Source organism: Phyllopteryx taeniolatus, chromosome 13, assembly GCF_024500385.1.
Source record: "Phyllopteryx taeniolatus isolate TA_2022b chromosome 13, UOR_Ptae_1.2, whole genome shotgun sequence".
In the NCBI taxonomy this organism is placed as follows: domain Eukaryota; kingdom Metazoa; phylum Chordata; class Actinopteri; order Syngnathiformes; family Syngnathidae; genus Phyllopteryx; species Phyllopteryx taeniolatus.
In genome coordinates, this window is record NC_084514.1 from 11,857,070 (window position 1) to 11,874,880 (window position 17,811).

General features: G+C 38.4%; 2 protein-coding genes across 13 annotated transcripts in view; both read right to left on the minus strand.

Annotated features, from left to right (window-relative positions):
* rock2a (rho-associated, coiled-coil containing protein kinase 2a) overlaps positions 1 to 7,858 on the minus strand; it is a 56,324-nt gene extending 48,466 nt beyond the window's left edge. For 2 of the 8 annotated variants that reach the window (XR_009791420.1, XM_061794626.1), the window contains exon 1: positions 6,912 to 7,790. Coding sequence is in view for 6 of the 8 variants with exons in the window: in XM_061794626.1 (XP_061650610.1) it covers positions 6,912 to 7,010 (99 nt within the window). In the remaining 2 variants the exon portion in view is untranslated. Of the gene's footprint in view, positions 1 to 6,911 lie in introns of all 8 variants that reach the window. The other 6 variants (XM_061794631.1, XM_061794630.1, XM_061794627.1 and 3 more) reach the window with 5 other exon arrangements.
* A 2,376-nt stretch (positions 7,859 to 10,234) lies between these two features.
* Positions 10,235 to 17,811, minus strand: part of sobpa (sine oculis binding protein homolog (Drosophila) a) — a 48,910-nt gene continuing 41,333 nt past the window's right edge. For all 5 annotated transcript variants that reach the window (XR_009791562.1, XM_061795610.1, XM_061795607.1 and 2 more), the window contains one exon: positions 10,235 to 14,746. The gene's annotated coding sequence lies outside the window, so the exon portion shown is untranslated. The remainder of the gene's footprint in view (positions 14,747 to 17,811) is intronic.

The window sequence follows — 17,811 nt, forward strand, 5'->3', positions numbered from 1 at the left end:
AATCCAATACTGCCAAATTTCTTTTGTGACTTTACACAAGTTAGTTACATTTTAACAAACGCTGATTTAAAAAAACAAAAAACAGATCTGCGCTGATATACAAAGATACACACTTTAAATAGAATTGTAGTTTAATTATAAAAGGTTCTCATCAGTTGTCACTAGTGTGCAAAATATATTTTCTATGCAGCTATTAATGAAAAATATTCCCAAAAAAAGATGGTATGGGTTAATCAGGCAGTAATGAGGGAGATATTTGAAACAGCTGCTAATAGATTTGAGTATTTGTTTTAAATCCCAACAGCAGCGTCCAGGGTCTGAACTTTCCACAGAGAAGTTGATACTTTTTGCTCCCAATTCCAAAACAAAAAAATTACTTGAAAATTAAAAAATAGTGATGCACCAAAATGTAAATTCTTGGCCCGACACTGAAAATGAGGAAACCAAGGCAGAAAACCAAAACACTGAAATAAATTATATTACATTAAAAACCTAAAAGAAAAAAAAAATCCCCGGCTGGATAATTTTCTGCATTTTGCCAACTTGGCTGGACCATTTTCTGCACTTCGTCAAATTTGTCTAAGTGTGAGTTCTGGTTCCTTCTGAGCGATGCACACGCTTTAGGACTGCTGAAGAGGAAGTCCTTGGCGTCCAGGCAGCCTTCTAAATCCAGACCAAATGTTTCTCAAAATTTTCAGCTCGCCAATCACCTCTGGTCAGTTCAGTGGGTCGTCAGCTCCAAAGCAGTACCCCGCAGTCGGCCAGCTGCGACAGAGACTGGGGTTTCTCGCACAGCTTCGCCCGTCCAGAGTACTTGCTTTAAAGGTTTTGGCTTGCATCATCACAACATCCTTTTTCGGCTGTTTTTTTTTTTCTTGGTGATAAATGTCTTTCGGACAAAAACTGAAAATGCACTTTCCGGTCATTTTCGTCCCAAAAATTTCAGCGGCCGAATTTTCGGTGCATCCCTATTAAAAAATAAGCCCTGCCCCAAAAGTATTTAATGTAAGTAAAGTGATGTTTCATCCTCTCAAGGGAAACACGTAATTAAAGCCTGCAAAGATTTGAGAGTTATTTCTGTGAGGAAAGGCCAATGTTATCGTGAGCAGAGGAAAATAGGAACACTACATGTTGACATGTTGGATCTTTTCAATTGAAAAAAAATGGGAAATGATGCAGGCAGCCAGGTAGAGCATAGTATATGTATGACAATATATTTTTGTTTACGACTGTGTGCTTGTTTCAGGGTTTCTGTAAACATAAGCATATATCAGATATAAATCACTTGAAAGTAAATTGTCAATATTTATTGGCACTGGGCATTAACTAGGCTTTACACGATCAGGATTTTTGGGGCCGATCACGGAGTATAAAAAAACGATAACCGATCACCGAGCCGATCACAAGATGGAGCAATGTGTCTATTTAAATGACTTGTTCATTTACTGTATATACTTGTGTACTTAATTGCTCAAAAAAATATATTTACAATAAAAAATGTATCTTTGTTCATCTATTTATGCCAGTGAGGCATAGTGAGACAGAACAAAAAAATGGTCTTCTATTAGATGGCAGGAAGTACATGCAGCAATTAATGTATCCACTTTTTGTGACATTTTTGTCTGTTGGTGTTGAGATTGTGTGAGATTTTTCAATTGTAAAATATGTGCCTTGGCTCCATAAAGGTTGCAAATCGCTGATCTACTCCGATCATGTATTCTAATCAGTCAGGTCAAACCAACATTACAACATGACAGAAATAATGGGTGCTAACTTACTGTAATTAAATTACTTCACACACACCAAAACTTTAGCGCATGATTCGACAGAACACCTGCATGTTGGCTTACAACCGTTAGTGCTAGCACTAGCTTGCTAGGTTACGTGACGTTTTGTTGCCTGCTTGCGAGCCGTATCGTATTAAAAGTACGTGAACATACCTCAAGCAACCCTTAAACGAACGTCCTCTCCCGAGCACCGGTGACCACCAACATACGTTTTCCCCCATTTTATTCTTATAAACACACGGCGCTGTCCATTATTGTTGTCATCGCCATGTTAACGAGTGTATCCGGTCGCATTTGAGTTGACAAGATGAAGCCCAGTGATCATAAAAAACGGGATGCGGTGGTATCGGAATACAAAGATTTTATTGCAGTCGACATAGTGCAATCATGAAAGACCAAATGTGTCTTGTAGTCTGATCCACGCATTCCGTGATGTCTGTGTCAGACGTGTTGTCTGGTCCACACCATCACCATGTTTTTTTTAAAAATAATTTTATTGGTAGTCAGATATTTACAGTACTACGTCAAAAGACACACGACAAGGCTAAAAATAAACTAGCTTTTGGATTCAAATATACCGTACACGATGGCGACGCGGAGTAAATGTCTTTTGCGGAGCCGATCAATGACATCATTGATTGGATCGGCGAATTGACAAAGCCGATCAGCATAAAATGCTAATTATCGGCCGATACCGATCAAATCGATCGGTGTAAAATCAACATTAACACCTATAGTGTCAGTCGATCCTTAATTTCACTGGCTAAAGCAGGCTTTTCCAAATTAACCGATGATGATGCACTGTAATTTGTTCACATTAAAATATAGAGCCGTAAAAGACCTTAATAGGTCAGTAAGTATTCTATTTTGAGTACATCTCTACCCATTTGTGGTTATGGAGGAGCTGGAGCTATCCGGGAAGCACTTCAGATATCTCCTCAATAGATCTCCATACAAAATGGGTCACAATACATCAGCAGTGACTTTTGGGAACTAACTTTCTATTTCAGCAAGGTGTTGTTTACACTGCAATTTTCAGATTTTATTGAGATAACTATAGTACACTTATACACGAATAAAAAAAGAATTAAAAAAAAATAAAATAAACTACCTATACTAATAACATTAACATCATCATGTAGTGCTGGAATGAATAGACATTTTTGTTTACCTTCAAAATGAAGGGCCTTATGGTATGTGTGCATACGTGCATGTGTTACAATCCTTCCCTTAGCCACAAAACTTCCATCCTAGTGACAGCAGTGTGCCTTGTAAAAATGGAAAACTGCAGCCTATTCTCCCAAAACATGCTTCCTGCTCAACTTTTGTCTACAACACTCAGCACCTCCATCACCCCATCTAACATGCAAGAAGTAAAGACCACCGGCGCGCAAGCAACTATTCTGTTTAATGTTGTAAAGGAAAGGGAATTGAGCAGGGGTGCCTCAAGTTGTGTGTGTGCGTGCGTGCGAGTAGGGGAGGCGTGTACAGGGATAGACAGCACAAGGGCCCCCGACCTAGATGAGGCCCATTTTTAAAAGGGTGAGGTTGTGCTTTTTAAGATAGAAATGACATTGTGTTTGTCCTGTTTCTGATCCAGTTAAGGGGACCGGCCCAGCAATTCAAAATCAGAGCCCCAGAACAAATGCAACTTTGATTACAACGGCTAGTATGCTTTGGATTAGGTTACATTAACTAAATGTCTGAAGTCACACATTCACCAAAATATCAGGGAAATATCTGGGGGGAAATATGGCTCAAAAGTTGAACAACATTTTTGTGGTCAAACCACCGCCATGCATGTGGTCAAGGGAGACCCCCTCAAGCATACCTCGAGAGGTTTATGCATAGAGTGGCTGAAAGTTACAAGGACGGCGAAAAGGAGGATGATAACGATTCTACATCCTGAAATGGAACTTTTTGCCATGGCTGCTTAGTACAATATGGCTGAAGCGACAAGATCAACAATAACAGTACCGGTAAACAAAGAGTATATGCGGCATGTTCACGTTCAATAAGTGTTTGTTCTCAACGTCATGTCAGCGCCCGCCTTACTTTCTCGAAGGGACAGCGCATCATTTTGGTTTTCAATATTAATGTCCAGTGGTAAACTTAACATTTTTGCTTTTACACCTACTGCATGTCAGGTAAGAATGCTAAAAGTGCAAAGCATTAAGTCACCTTCATTAATCATTCCTCGTTCCACTTCCAGTATGTACAGTGCTTAACAAATGTATTAGACCACCACCCAATTTAAGGTTTATGTCTCAACTATCCCAAATTAACAGCAATGGTAATTACCAACTCATGTTTTATGTATGTTTTAGTTCATTAATATTACTTACCTAACACAGCTAAGAACGTTACTTAAAACGTTGCCTATATGTTAATAACTGTTTGATGGCAACAGTTTCACCCTGGAACTAAATATTTTAATTTCCATTAATTCAATGCAAAAAAAATAATTTCAATCAAAAAGAAGAACATATTGTATGGTATATCCTACAATGGACAGTGTTCAGCCTCTGAGGTTTCACTGTGAAGGAATTTCAAATCCAAATAAGGTTGACTTTCAATGGCCTCATGTTCTCAGCATATACTGAATTATAAGACATACTCATTTGATAGTAACTGCAAATATGTTAACATTTGAGAATTGTAAATGCTTGAGAAACTGTAAAACCTGGAGAGAGAAAAATAAATCACAAAAGCATGGAGATTGAACTGTATGACTACTCATAAAAGGGTATTACAATCCTCCCTTATTCATGAGAGGAAAGCAACTCAGTACAACCTTTATGAGGACAAAAGATTAAAGCCTACCAAGACTTTCAGGTAACATTTACAGGTCAAACTGGTGTCACTACACAACCAAGTGCTTGTTCAGTTAGAAATCGTATGGAATCAGATTTGTGCCAAAAAGATTCACACAAAACTTTTTAAATTGCAACCGCGATGACGACTTTTGCGTTTGCGTTTGTTTTTTCGTGTACGTTTCAGGGGGGGGGGTTTTCACATTTTTTTTCACTTACATTTTGGCTTTTTTGGCTTATAATTCACTTTTTTTCATTTACAGTTTCAATTTTACGTTTGTTTTTTTCGCTGAGTTTTGGCACAAACCTCTCAGATTGGTGGGCTTTATGAGTAATGCGTCCTCACTGGCTCATTTGTTTTGAGTGACAGCTAATGCCCCCGGATGAGTTTTTTTTTTTTTTTTTTTCCATCACACTGAGCAGAGCCAACGTTAAGAATGCAAGATTCAATTTTCGATCACCTTAAGGAAGTGTAAGTATCTATCGTATGTTGTCAATGCTGTACCAGGAAGAAGTGACGTAACATTATGCTAGTAACGTTAGAAGTTTACAGCCACAGTTTATTAATATTTTAGCAGCTAAATACAATTGGCTATATTGTTAACGTTAGCTACCATACTTACTCCTCCACACTGTTTGCTATACTGCCACTGGCCACATTTCTTTATCATCTTATGATTACATTACTAGATAAAATTCAACAATTACAATCAGTACGGCTTAAAGACAGAATTAGCATAAAAGGGAAGCACAAATCAGACGCATGCCTCATAAAGCCCACCCACCACAGAGGTTTGTGCCAAAGGTCAGCGCAAAAAAACAAACGAAAAACTGAAACTGTAAACGAAAAAAAATGAAACGTAAGCGAAAAAACAAAAATTTCAGCAAAAAAACAAACGCAAAAGTCGTCATCGTGTTTGCGATTTAATATGTGTGTGAATCTTTTTGGCACAAATCTCATTCCATAGAATCCTCCACCACGTCAGTCACTACTGCTGATTTTTGTGCACAAAACACAGGTCACAGCTTTATTATGATTACAATGCTATTTTTTGTTCAACATAGGTCAAAAACAGCACTCGCTTGTCGCAACTGTGTCACTCAAACGTTCAAATAAAAAAAATAAAAATAAACTTTGCTTACCTTATTATTCAAACTTGCCTTGTTCTGTTTAACAACTTTTATGGTGCCTTTCCCTTTACTGTGTCAAAGACCAACTAGGGATCATCACGGCACTACTTCCTGTCAATACATTTTCACTGGAAAAAGCAGGTACTACGAGGTACTATGTCCAATACCTAACCAAACGTGGTGAGCGAAAACCGTACGGGTGGTGGAAACTACTGCTAGTCACCCATTCATTAAGCAGATCAGTCAATGTGACATTTGACAATACTGTATATGCCAAGAAATTACAAATATAAACATGGTTATTAGCTTACCCGGTTGTTCCTCGACTATATCACCCAGTCTCCACTTTCTTACTGCATGCAATCTCATTTTGAGTCCCTAATACAGGAAATCCTCAATCTCCTCCAAGTGTGTCTCTTTAGAACTGATACCTTCAATGTGGCTTGGTAATGACAGTTTCTCACAATACTGTATTGAAAACGACTGAGTCTGTCCTGCTCAGGTGGAAGTCACTCAAGGATGCCTGGTCTTAAATACATTGTGATATCTACATCTACAACCGTGAATGTTAGGTTTTAAAAGGAATTTGGTTCATTCATTTCATTAAATTATGACCCAAAAATTCCGTCCGGAAATGTCCAAACACCGTTTACTTTTCATATTTAAATAAAACCTGCTTGATGGACACCTTGTTCCTTTCATCTCCTCGAGCATGAGGACCACCAACTGTTACACATTAGTCTCCATAAAAACACTAAGTGGAAAATTCTCCACAAATTAATCCTAATCTGTAGACACTACAGACCCCCACCGTCTGTGGTCAGTCTTTAGTATTACTCTAGCCTACCCTACTGTAAACCAGTACATTGCGATTTCCATTTAACACACGATAATGGCAAGATACAGAATCTAATTACAGGACAGACTGGAAAAAGTAGTTTTAAGTGAAACGAGGAAGAACCATAGCAGCAGTCTCCCTAATAACAAACGACAAAGCGAACCGTTCAAACAGGTTAAGGTGGCCCAATAAAACAGTACGTGTATTGAATTTATGGAAAAGCCATATCACATGGCAACAGCAAACGTTACTTTCACGGTGCTCAGTTCGTGTCTCGCGTTTCAGGGAGCAGCCACCGCGACCTTCTTGAATAATGCAGGAGATGTATTCCACTTGACTTACCAGCAAACTTTCCAGGTTTAACGCAGACCTGGGGTTTCTCATCATGTCCTCCAACTTCTTCAGCCGGCTTTCCATCCTCCTCTCGGCGCCCTGAGACATATCTGCGGCGTCGCTCGGCAAATAATGAGAAAGAAAGCCTTGTTTTTGTCCCAAAGTGCTTGGGTTTACATGTGAAACTTCGTTGTTCGGGCCTAGCGGGGCACCCTTGGGGCTCCCTGCCCATCCAGATCGTCTCCAACGGGGATAGTGTGCAACGACGAAGAGGGGAAAATATTCCTACAGCAATGAGACTTCCCAAAACTTGCCAAGAGTGCGGCCCTTAAACAAAGCACGAGACGTTAAAAAAAAAAAGACATAACGTTCCACATTCCATCTTATCTCCGCATTTTGAAGTCGACGATAAAGTTTGAATTTGGAGATAACGGTAACAGGCTGTGGCAGCAGGGCGTTTTCTTTGCCCCTCCTCGCCTCCCCTTCCCTTTTTTTGAACGTCTGCAAATGCCTCGGACTAGCTTATCACAAAAATAATAATAATAATAAATAAAAACAAATGTCGCTTCAATTCACCCCATTCAGGAAAGCTTAGCAGCCAGTCGGTGTCAAAGTCTCTCCTCGGCGATGCCACAAGTGTTATGAAGGCACACGGACAATAGCGGCTGCTCTCCCGCTCTCAATTTTTAACGGCAACGGGCTCTCTTCCTGGATTCCCCCTCGCATTTTCGAATGTGTTCCAACCGTCGTCTCGTCCGGACTTTTGACCTTGATGGTGGGAAGAAAAAAAAAAAAAAAAAAAGTCCTCGTTCGCTCGGAAGAGAAAAGTCCAGCACTCACTCAATCCTCACGGTTCACTCACCTCCACACACCAACACGCATGCATTGCAAACACCGGACGCAGTCTAGAATCTGCCTCCTCCCATTCACGGAGAGAACTGCATTTCCCATGATTCACTAATCCGCTCGCCCATCTCCTGACTGACTGATTTGAGAAAGTTCGCGTTTTTCCCCCACTTTTTCTTTTCTTTTTTCTTTTTTTGAGAATCGCCCAAAAAATATATTTAAGAGGTAACGTTATTATTCACACTGATCATGATGATCAAAACATGTACAATACATACAGTACATTTCCTACCACATACATCTCATGACGTCCATCCCTGCACAATATCAATGATTTTAGGTGACAAAATTCAAAACAGATATTTGTTAGTTTGTTTGTTTTTCCAAGGACGTCAGCTTTTCGGCCTTTCTGTAACAAGAGTCTCCCTGACCTCTGTTGGGACCTGCTGCTGAAGTGGACTTTTTAAATATCAATTCTAAATAGAACCAGGAACTGTATAGGGAGACTCATGAATCAAACACATTGTAAGTTTTGCCATTCATCTCTTTGTTGGAAAACAGAAAGTTGTGCAAAAAGTACGGAAACATTGAACAGTTGGAGCCGTTTTTGTGAGCGGTATCATACCTCTTGTTGATGCACTTAATGCATAATGTCACATTAATTTGTTTGTTTGTTTTTGTTACCACCGTAGCTTGTATCATTTGCAGTTTCATATTGATGAAGTCAGTGTATCAATGCTTGTACTGATTAGCACTGCAACCTCAGCATGTTTTTGGTTCCCTTTTTCAAATATTTAGCTGGGCTACTTCATTTGATTCCCTCTAATGAAGGAAGTGTTGGGTCACCAAGAGACATTCATTAGTTTCTCCTATGAGAGAATTTACCTTATCGTGTCTTTTTAAGCAGTACCCATTGAGCATCAGCTCAGCACTGAGAGAAGCCACACGATGGCGCTGCAATACAGCTAAACCGTTTTTTTTTTTTTTTTTTGCAGCACCATGACCTTGAATCAAGGACCCCCCCGCCCCCCCCCCCCCCCCCCCCCCCCACACACACACACACGCACACAGCTTACTCTACTCCACTACTCTAAATGTTAAAATTGCATTAATTTAAAAAAAAAAAAAAAAGTCCCTAAAAATGTGATGAAATATAATATAGAATAGATTTCTTCTGCTTTTGAAATGTTACTTTATCCACACAATATTACTAAATCTTATTGTGGCTACAAATTTTTTTTGGAGGTTTATGTCTGAGGTTTTATATTTTGATTTTATTTATATTTCTGATTGTGTCTTCAGTTTTTGGTTCCAAAGACACAGTAAGTCTTTAAAATGTCCTGAAGTTATACTCAGTTCTGGTATTATATGCTATTCTATTCTATCTTGCAATATTTTGGAAATTGTAACTAACTGGTGTACTAATGCCCTTCATTGTACAGGTAAATTGTGCATTTGTATAAATCATAGGTTTCAAACTCAAAGCCCCGAGGGCCAGATGCGGCCCGCCACATCGTTTTATGTGGCCCGCGAAAGCCAATCATGCTCGTCAACTTCCGCGATTCAGTGGATCCTTAATTTCACTGGCTAAAGCAGGCTTTTCCAAATTGACCGATGATGATGCACTGTAGTTTGTTCACATTAAAATATAGAGCCGTAAAAGACCTTAATAGGTCAGTAAGTATTCTATTTTGAGTACATCTCTACCCATTTGTGGTTATGGAGGAGCTGGCGCTATCCTGGAAGCACTGCAGATATCTCCTCAATAGATCTCCATACAAAATGGGTCACAATACATCAGCAGTGACTTTTGGGAACTAACTTTCTATTTCAGCAAGGTGTTGTTTACACTGCAATTTTCAGATTTTATTGAGATAACTATAGTACACTTATACACGAATAAAAAAAAGAATAAAAAAAAACTACCTATACTAATAACATTAACTGGTGTACTAATGCCCTTCATTGTACAGGTAAATTGTGCATTTGTATAAATCATAGGTTTCAAACTCAAGGCCCGAGGGCCAGATGCGGCCCGCCACATCGTTTTATGTGGCCCGCGAAAGCAAATCATGCTCGTCAACTTCCGCGATTCAGTCGATCCTTAATTTCGCTGGCTAAAGCAGGCTTTTCCAAATTGACCGATGATGATGCACTGTAGTTCGTCAACTTCCGCGATTTTTTCTACCCAAATTCCAAATTGTCATAATAATAAACAATAACGTTGAGATATTTCATTTTTCTGTTACCAAACCCTTCTTCTACAGTAACTTAAACAATACTCAAACAAACTATGATCCTTGTCTTCTGATTTCAAAAGTAGCTATCCCTCAATTTGTTGTGTAATGGTAATAATATGATTTGGTGATTAAACATTTCGCTGTTCTAACGGCCCTCTGAGGGAAATCATAACTACAATGCGGCCTGAGACAAAAATGAGTTTGACACCCCTGGTATAGATAGACATGACCAATTTGAAACAGACGTGTGCGCCTATTATTTATTTTTCTTCATAAGCAATTCACTAACAAATACTTTTACAACACAAAAAAAGTTGTTCTCCAAAGCAACTTTGGCCACATAATAAAAAGAGCTTCTCATACTGTTCTTTCCTCCATTTTAATAATTACAAAAGAATTTCACTCTTCGCCAGGCATTTACATTGAACTAGAAGGTTCCGCTCAAACCCTTGTCAGCGTTTTGTTATTTGCAAATGCAAAACATGTCAACAATAAATAATAATCTAAAATGTACACAAAAAGATTGACAGTTCACCACAAGGTAATTTGGATGATTGGTCACAAGGACGATTGGGTTGAGAGCAAAAGTGTGACGAGACATACAAGTTACAGGAAAAAAGATGATTATCTATACATTGACACAAAAGAACAAAACTGTTTCTGGTAAATTTCATTTAGTACAAAGAAAGGAGAGTCCTCTTCAAAGTGTGAACATCATTGTCTTAACTGTAGAGATTATACAAGCAAGAGATAAGGCAACTTCTCTTTTTTTTTTTTTTTTTTGAAAAAAGTTTAAGTTTTTGATTTCTTGTCTCTTTTAGGGTTGGTTGTCGTTGCATAATTCATGGTGATGTACTCGGCCTGCAGTCTATCATCTAAACAGATTGATAAGATTTGCTTGTTTACCATAACAATGATTCAGTGAAGCGGCATTGTCATGTAATAGTACTTGGATATCTTCAGCAACACATTTTACTATGGCACCCACCAAAATATTATGCAAATTAACAACAGACTAACTATTTGTGTTCTTGTTTGTGAGAGAGAGAGAAAGAGACGATGTGCGTGTGTGTGTGTGCTTGTGTGTTTAAAGAGGTGAAATAGAAGATATATGAATACAATTAGTGATTGCAGCTCCAAGAATGTAAAATTATATGACACGTGATGATGACAAAGATGATCTGGAAAGAAAATGTCAACAAGCCTTTTGTTTTTAGGAATTGAAATTTTGAATGTTTAAGTAAACATTTCAAAATTTCACCTCTCTTACTTTCCTGTTGAAAATAAATGGAGCTGCAGCTCCTTAGCTTAGTTTGGCACAAAGATTAAAAATTTAGAGTTACGCCCTCTAAATTTTTAATTAGACTTTGGAGTACACAGATTTTTCACAATTTGGACAGTCATGATTTCCAATTTTTAAATTGTATGCTCAGCTCCGCTGTAATACAGTCGAACCTCCGAAGTTGAACGACCCTGAAGTCATATAATTCAGAACTTTACTTAAATATTGAGGGAAATACCTCTCTAAAGTAGTACAAAAATCCAAATAGGTCAAACTGTCATCATGCACTCATACATAACCTCAACCAACCTTGTGGGACTTCAGTCAAGTGAGCAGAAATTTCACGTGGTTTTTGCCTTTTCTTTGGCTTTTATACATGCCATCACAGAAGGGTAAGAAGCAAAGAGAAAAATGTGTTGATGACCATAAAACCGGAAAGAAATAATAAACTTATTTTAAAGTAGTTCTCGCGTGGCACACAAAGCAGTATACACATAGCTATGTCCTGACTGCACAGCACAATATGGCAACGTAAGTGGACAATTATAATGAATGCAGAGAAACAGAATGCACTCAGGAAAACTTAGATGCCTTTGGTCTTTTTTTATTAGCTGTTTAGTTTGTTAGTCAATACATCACGTGCCATTAAATTGTATTGTTTCAAATTGTATTGTTTTTACATTTCATTTAGCAGTGGTTGAAATTTTGTTTTTTTTTACCTTAATATGCGACAGTTAAGAATGTAACAAAGTGAAATGCACTTTATGTAAAATGTTTCTTTAAACAATGCCTGAACAGTTAATAAAAGTGTTATGGCAGCAACAGTTGGAGCCAGGGAATAATTTTTAAAGTCTGAATACTGTACCAACAAATCAGAGGTCAACTAGCCTTCTCGAAAAGACCGTGTGTCAACCTTGGAGGTTTCACTATATTATCCCAGACCACATAAGGCTGTTTTTGTTTACATTATCTTTTGTGTATGTCATGTATAGAGGTGATATTGCCCCTAGGGTGTCTTTATTGGAAAGGTCCATTCTGTGATTAAAGTAAAAACTGTCATTCATCATTCTACCCTGATACTGGCAGGACTAACATGGATCAATCTACAATGCCATGTAAGAACACCTTTACTCTTTGCTCTTGGAATGTCGCACGGCCTTTCATGCTTAGCTTATGCGGTACTGTATACACAGAATGTATGCTTCAAAAACCCAGTATACACAAATGGTTTCAAACTTGGAGTTCTTTACTGTAGGTGACCCTCAAAACCATTTAATTAACCAACTATAGACAAATAAGTTTGATGTGAGACAAAATCATGATGGACAGTATGATTAAAAGTTGAGAAAAAAGCATTTTCGAGCCAGTTTTATTAACATGGCTCAAATAACATGTTTAAGCTCCCTTCTGATAACGTATACATTATTATGAACACGGTGGTATTTAATAGAATACAGGAAAAGCACACTGCAGAAACAAGCAGAAGAGGGCAGCTTCAGAAGGATCTTTTCCACTGGCATTGACATTGATTGGAGAGAAGTGAAAGAAAATGCTTCAAGTGACATCAAAACAAGGCCTTGGCAAGCAGATATGTGAAGCTAAATGCATGACTAACAGGCAGCAGATGATTGCACTCTGCAATCTCAACTTCTGCTTGCACCTACCTCCCCTGCACATCCCACTCACAAAATGAAATTTACGGCATTTACTGGATGAGGATGCATACTACTGATGTGCTATTCCAGGAATACGTAAAATCCAGAAATTCTGGGCTCATTTGAACATATAAAAGCCTCACTATGGCAGTTAAAACGCAAACAGTAAAAAAAAAAAAAAAAAACAAGAAAGAAAGAAAGAAAAATGAAAAATAAGAATATGTAAACTCTTTAGTCATGTCACATGCAGCGAGCATTTAATTGTATAGTAAGTACTTGATATTTTGGCAACACAGATTCATCTGTCTGTTTTTCAATTTAGCAAGGTGTTTTGTTTCTTTTAACACACCACAAGCCAATGGCATATGATAAAATATTATTTCCTGCCACAGGCAAAAAGTTCCGCAGTAGTCTACGTCTAAACTCAATCCAAGATCATGGATGGTGCTTGTTCTGGAATTGGATATAAAACATCCATGCATCCATTCATTTTCTGAGCCGCTTCTCCTCACAAGCGTCGCGGGCGTGCTGGAGCCTATCCCAGCTGTCATCGGGCAGGAGGTGGGGTACACCCTGAACTGGTTGCCAGCCAATCGCAGGGCACATACAAACAAACAACCATTCGCACTCACAGTCACACCTACGGGCAATTTAGAGTCCCCAATAATGCATGTTTTTGGGATGTGGGAGGAAACCGGAGTGCCCGGAGAAAACCCACGCAGGCACGGGGAGAACATGCAAACTCCACACAGGCGGGGCCGGGGATTGAACCCGGGTCCTCAGAACTGTGTGGCTGACGCTCTAACCAGTCGACCACCGTGCCGCGATATAAAACATACATTTAACAAATAAACAAATTGGCAATAAATAAAAGATGAGATGAAATGTCAAGCATGAGGCAAACACTTATTCTTCTTAATAATATTTCTGTTGCTCAGCAGGTGCCAAGAGAATTATTTATAAAAGCTGGCTTCTCTCAGCCCTGTCGCAATTCAGAGCATCACTCTCAAAGGGCCCTGTGACAGTAACAGCACTGCTAATGTATTATAGAAAAGTACTAGCCTGCAGTGGAGTCTCCCCTTTACAGGCTGCCATGCCTTCACAGCTCTCAAACAGCAGGGGTCTGTATTCATTCGCTAAATGCAGTGACAAAACAAATGAAAGCCACAGATAAAAACAGAGGATGCACAATACCTTGATGTCGTCTTTGCTGTGTTAATATTCGTGTATGATTATTCATAGACTCATTTGTCAGGGTGCATTCACTGTACTGTTGATATTTGCAGCTACCCCATCAAAATCAGAAAACAGTATTGGGTTGCCAAGTGCACTTTTCTGGTTGTCATAATAAGGCCTAAAAAAGAGAGCAACAATTCTGTTTTTAGAACTGAGTGAAGCTACAGTAACACACTGCAGCAATCATTTCTATGTGTTGTGTGACTTCACTGAACCACAGTGCAGTTGGATAAAAATAATAACTCCTAACAAACAGCCTTGCACACCATGGTGGACTCGATAGATAATAGAACATGGGGAGAACACCTGAATCAACAGGGACCATTGGTGAAGTTACTGTACATGGGACCGTGCAGTGAGATTTTCTGTCAGTTGGTCCCACTGACAGATTCCTCAAGACTTTCCATGATAGCATCAGTTACATGGTGCTGTCATCTTTTCTATGATACGCATGTTTCATTGACTTGAGGAAGTCAAAGGCGAGTTGTGATGCTGGTAGATTGGATGAGCACAAGTACACGTGCATTTGTGTGTATGCAGTGTGGGTTGTGGTGTGGATGGCACAGCGGTCCTTGGAGTATCCATCTGTGAAACACAATAGGAGGAAAACCAGTCAGTGAGCAAATAAAGGAAGCCCTCCTCCATTCGTAAAAGTTATGTCAGTGAATACATTCAAGTGAAGCCCTGTTTAAGATTTTAATTGTTTTGATGAGTAAACAAACATGTATTTGTGTTGGCATTTAATTATTTTAACCATCAAATTTGTATATATTTGATATCATTCCATAGTCAAAATTAGTAAGGTTTTATAAAAAATCCGCACTGCGACCCTAACCAGGATAAGTGGTGTTGAAAATGGATGGACATTTAATAAGGTGTGAAATTACATACTGTTGTGTTAAAAAATATTGGCACCCCTGGCATGCCAATATTTTTATTTTATTTTATGACTGTATTACCTTTTATATACACTGTAGTTGTCTTTAAAAAAAAAAGTTCTAGTCACTATTCTGGCATTTAGCAAATATAAATAATTTTGGTAATCCTAATGGACCTAAATAAGAAAACTTTCATCTGATTTCATGTCAGACAGTCTTTTTATACGGACTCTACCATTGGTATTTGAGTACTTGAGTAAATCCTTTGACATCGCCACTATGATAGGAACCACAGTGCCATCTGCTATTATTACTATTGTACTATTGTCAGCGTATGTGGAAATACTACAGTACAGTAATTTGGTAAATGAATGTGCTGGTTAACTATCCCCATGTTACTGAGTACTGTACAACAGCACAATTGAATCTATCAAAAATTCTGCCTTTACATAGACAAAAATGCTCAGTTTTGATTGACATGAGAGAGGTATTATTTCAACAATAGGCTAATTATGGTGGCTGGATTTTGGAGTGATTAAGGCCAGGACAATTGAAATACCGGTAACAAAGTAGAAAGTACTGCAGTACAGACCACAGCCAATTCTAACCACAAAAATTCTAAATATTGGTGGGTGTAGTCTAGTGTTAACAATTATTTTCCCAACTCCATGGAGACAGGGCAACACACACACCTGAATAGAATCCAATCAGTATTCCAGGTATGATTTGGCATGTATTCTTATATAACTTAGTGGCATCTTCCATACATTGGTAGGTTTTCAATCAAGCACCACATTTTGAAATTGCCTTTAGATTGATGTACAGTAATGAGAAACTTGAACCTTAATGCAAATTTGCCATATGTGAAAAAACTAAAACATATTTCAATTGTGAGCAACCCATAATTACATTATGGAAAAAAAGATTATTTCGGATAGTTTATAACAAACGGTAGGAATATATCATAGCGATACTGGAGAGAAAACCAACTGATTATTTGATTCCCAACTGGGAATTACCAAATACCATATAAAAATCCACTGATCATGTTACAGTTGAGACTACGTGAGTCCCAGGATGCACATGTCTGGAAACAATGAGTCCCACCCCTGGAACAAGGACTCCCTGCAACCTATCATCATGGAATACAGATATAATAATCCTCCAGTGTATCACGGTTCTTGCTTCATGGTCCCGCTATATTGCAGATTTTTATTACAGTGGTTACTCTATTTTTCTATTGTTTGTACAATATTTTTGTGTTATCCATTGCTCTTGCTCTCTCTCAATATATTATGTGTTTAGCCCTAGCACGTTAGCAAATTTTTAGGACGATAAATCTTCCCAAAAAACTAAATCTATAAATCACTAAATGGTTTAGGTCCTGAATACATGAAAGAAATGCTAATGGAATATAAACCCAGTAGGGCTCTGAGATCGACAGACTCAGGTCAAATAGTGGAACACAGAGTCCAAAGCAAACATGGTGAAGCAGCATTTAGCTGTTAGGCTGCACACAAATGGAATAAGTTGCCAACAGAAGTGATGTCAGCCCCAAGTGTGAATGTTTTTACATCCAGGTTAAAAACACTTCTTTTTGGAGCATTTCCACTTTTAAATGATATTTCTTGCACTGTATGCTGTTTTAATTGTACTTTATTTTTTTCCCTTGTTTTAAATGTTTATAAGCTGTTTTTTTTCTTTGTTTTTAAAGGCTTTTAATAATGTAAACCACATAGAGTTACCTTGTGTACAGTATGAAATTTGCTATCTAAATATATTTGCTTTGGTTTGCTTTGAAAAACTATCACAATAAACGATAGCATCGTTGATGTTTTTTTTAGGCCACTGATATAATGACATACGAGTATAATAACTCAAGTCTATCATTTTCAAGAACAATTAACTTTTAATTATAAAGAATGTTGAACATTGGCATTGTAATGTACAACAATAAATAAAATATCTTATATCAATATATAAATATAAATAAAACAGACTCAGGCTCTGTTCACAAAATTTGCACTTAAATATTAAACATTTGGCACAGAGGTATAGAGTCATTAACCCACTAAAGAGGCCCAAAAATGTCTTGTAAATTTGACGCACCACACACAAGTGCTTTTAAAAAGCTGGCCAAATTTGGGTGACTAAAAAAAAAAATACATCACCATGTATGTGAAACAAGGCCCACCCTAAAGCTCCAGGACTGTGAGACCGTAGTCAACTACTGGCTGAATAATGTTAACATGTGCTGCTGTGGTTATGGTTAATAAACAGATAACATTTCTGCGATGTGTGTGGCGCTGACGTTTAAAATGATGTCGCCGTGGTCGAGTGGGATGTTTAGCTCCTTAGCTCATTAGCTCGCGGGCTAGTGAACGTAATAAACAGTTAACTTTCCCTTAAGTGTCCCTGTTGTGTGCATCTGCGGAGCCAACGCAGTTCCGCCTGCGGCTCAATGCGTTGTGAGCTACGCGCTGGGTGTTACCACAACAATAAAAATGTATCAAGTCCGGAAAGAACTCTCCTGTCCATTTTATATTAAACCACCCTACTCTGCCTTTCATTGCCTAGCACCTGTTGGTTGGATTCATACTTTTGGTGGACTACTTTGATTCGCTGTGTGTGGAAGAACTTCAGCAACACACACACGCATACGTAGGGCGGGTCTGAAGCAATGCTTTGCATCCTTGGAAGCAGATTGATTATACTTTTTGCGTCCCTGCTAATTTTTGTGCGTCTCAGATGCTGGGCACACATCAAACGAGA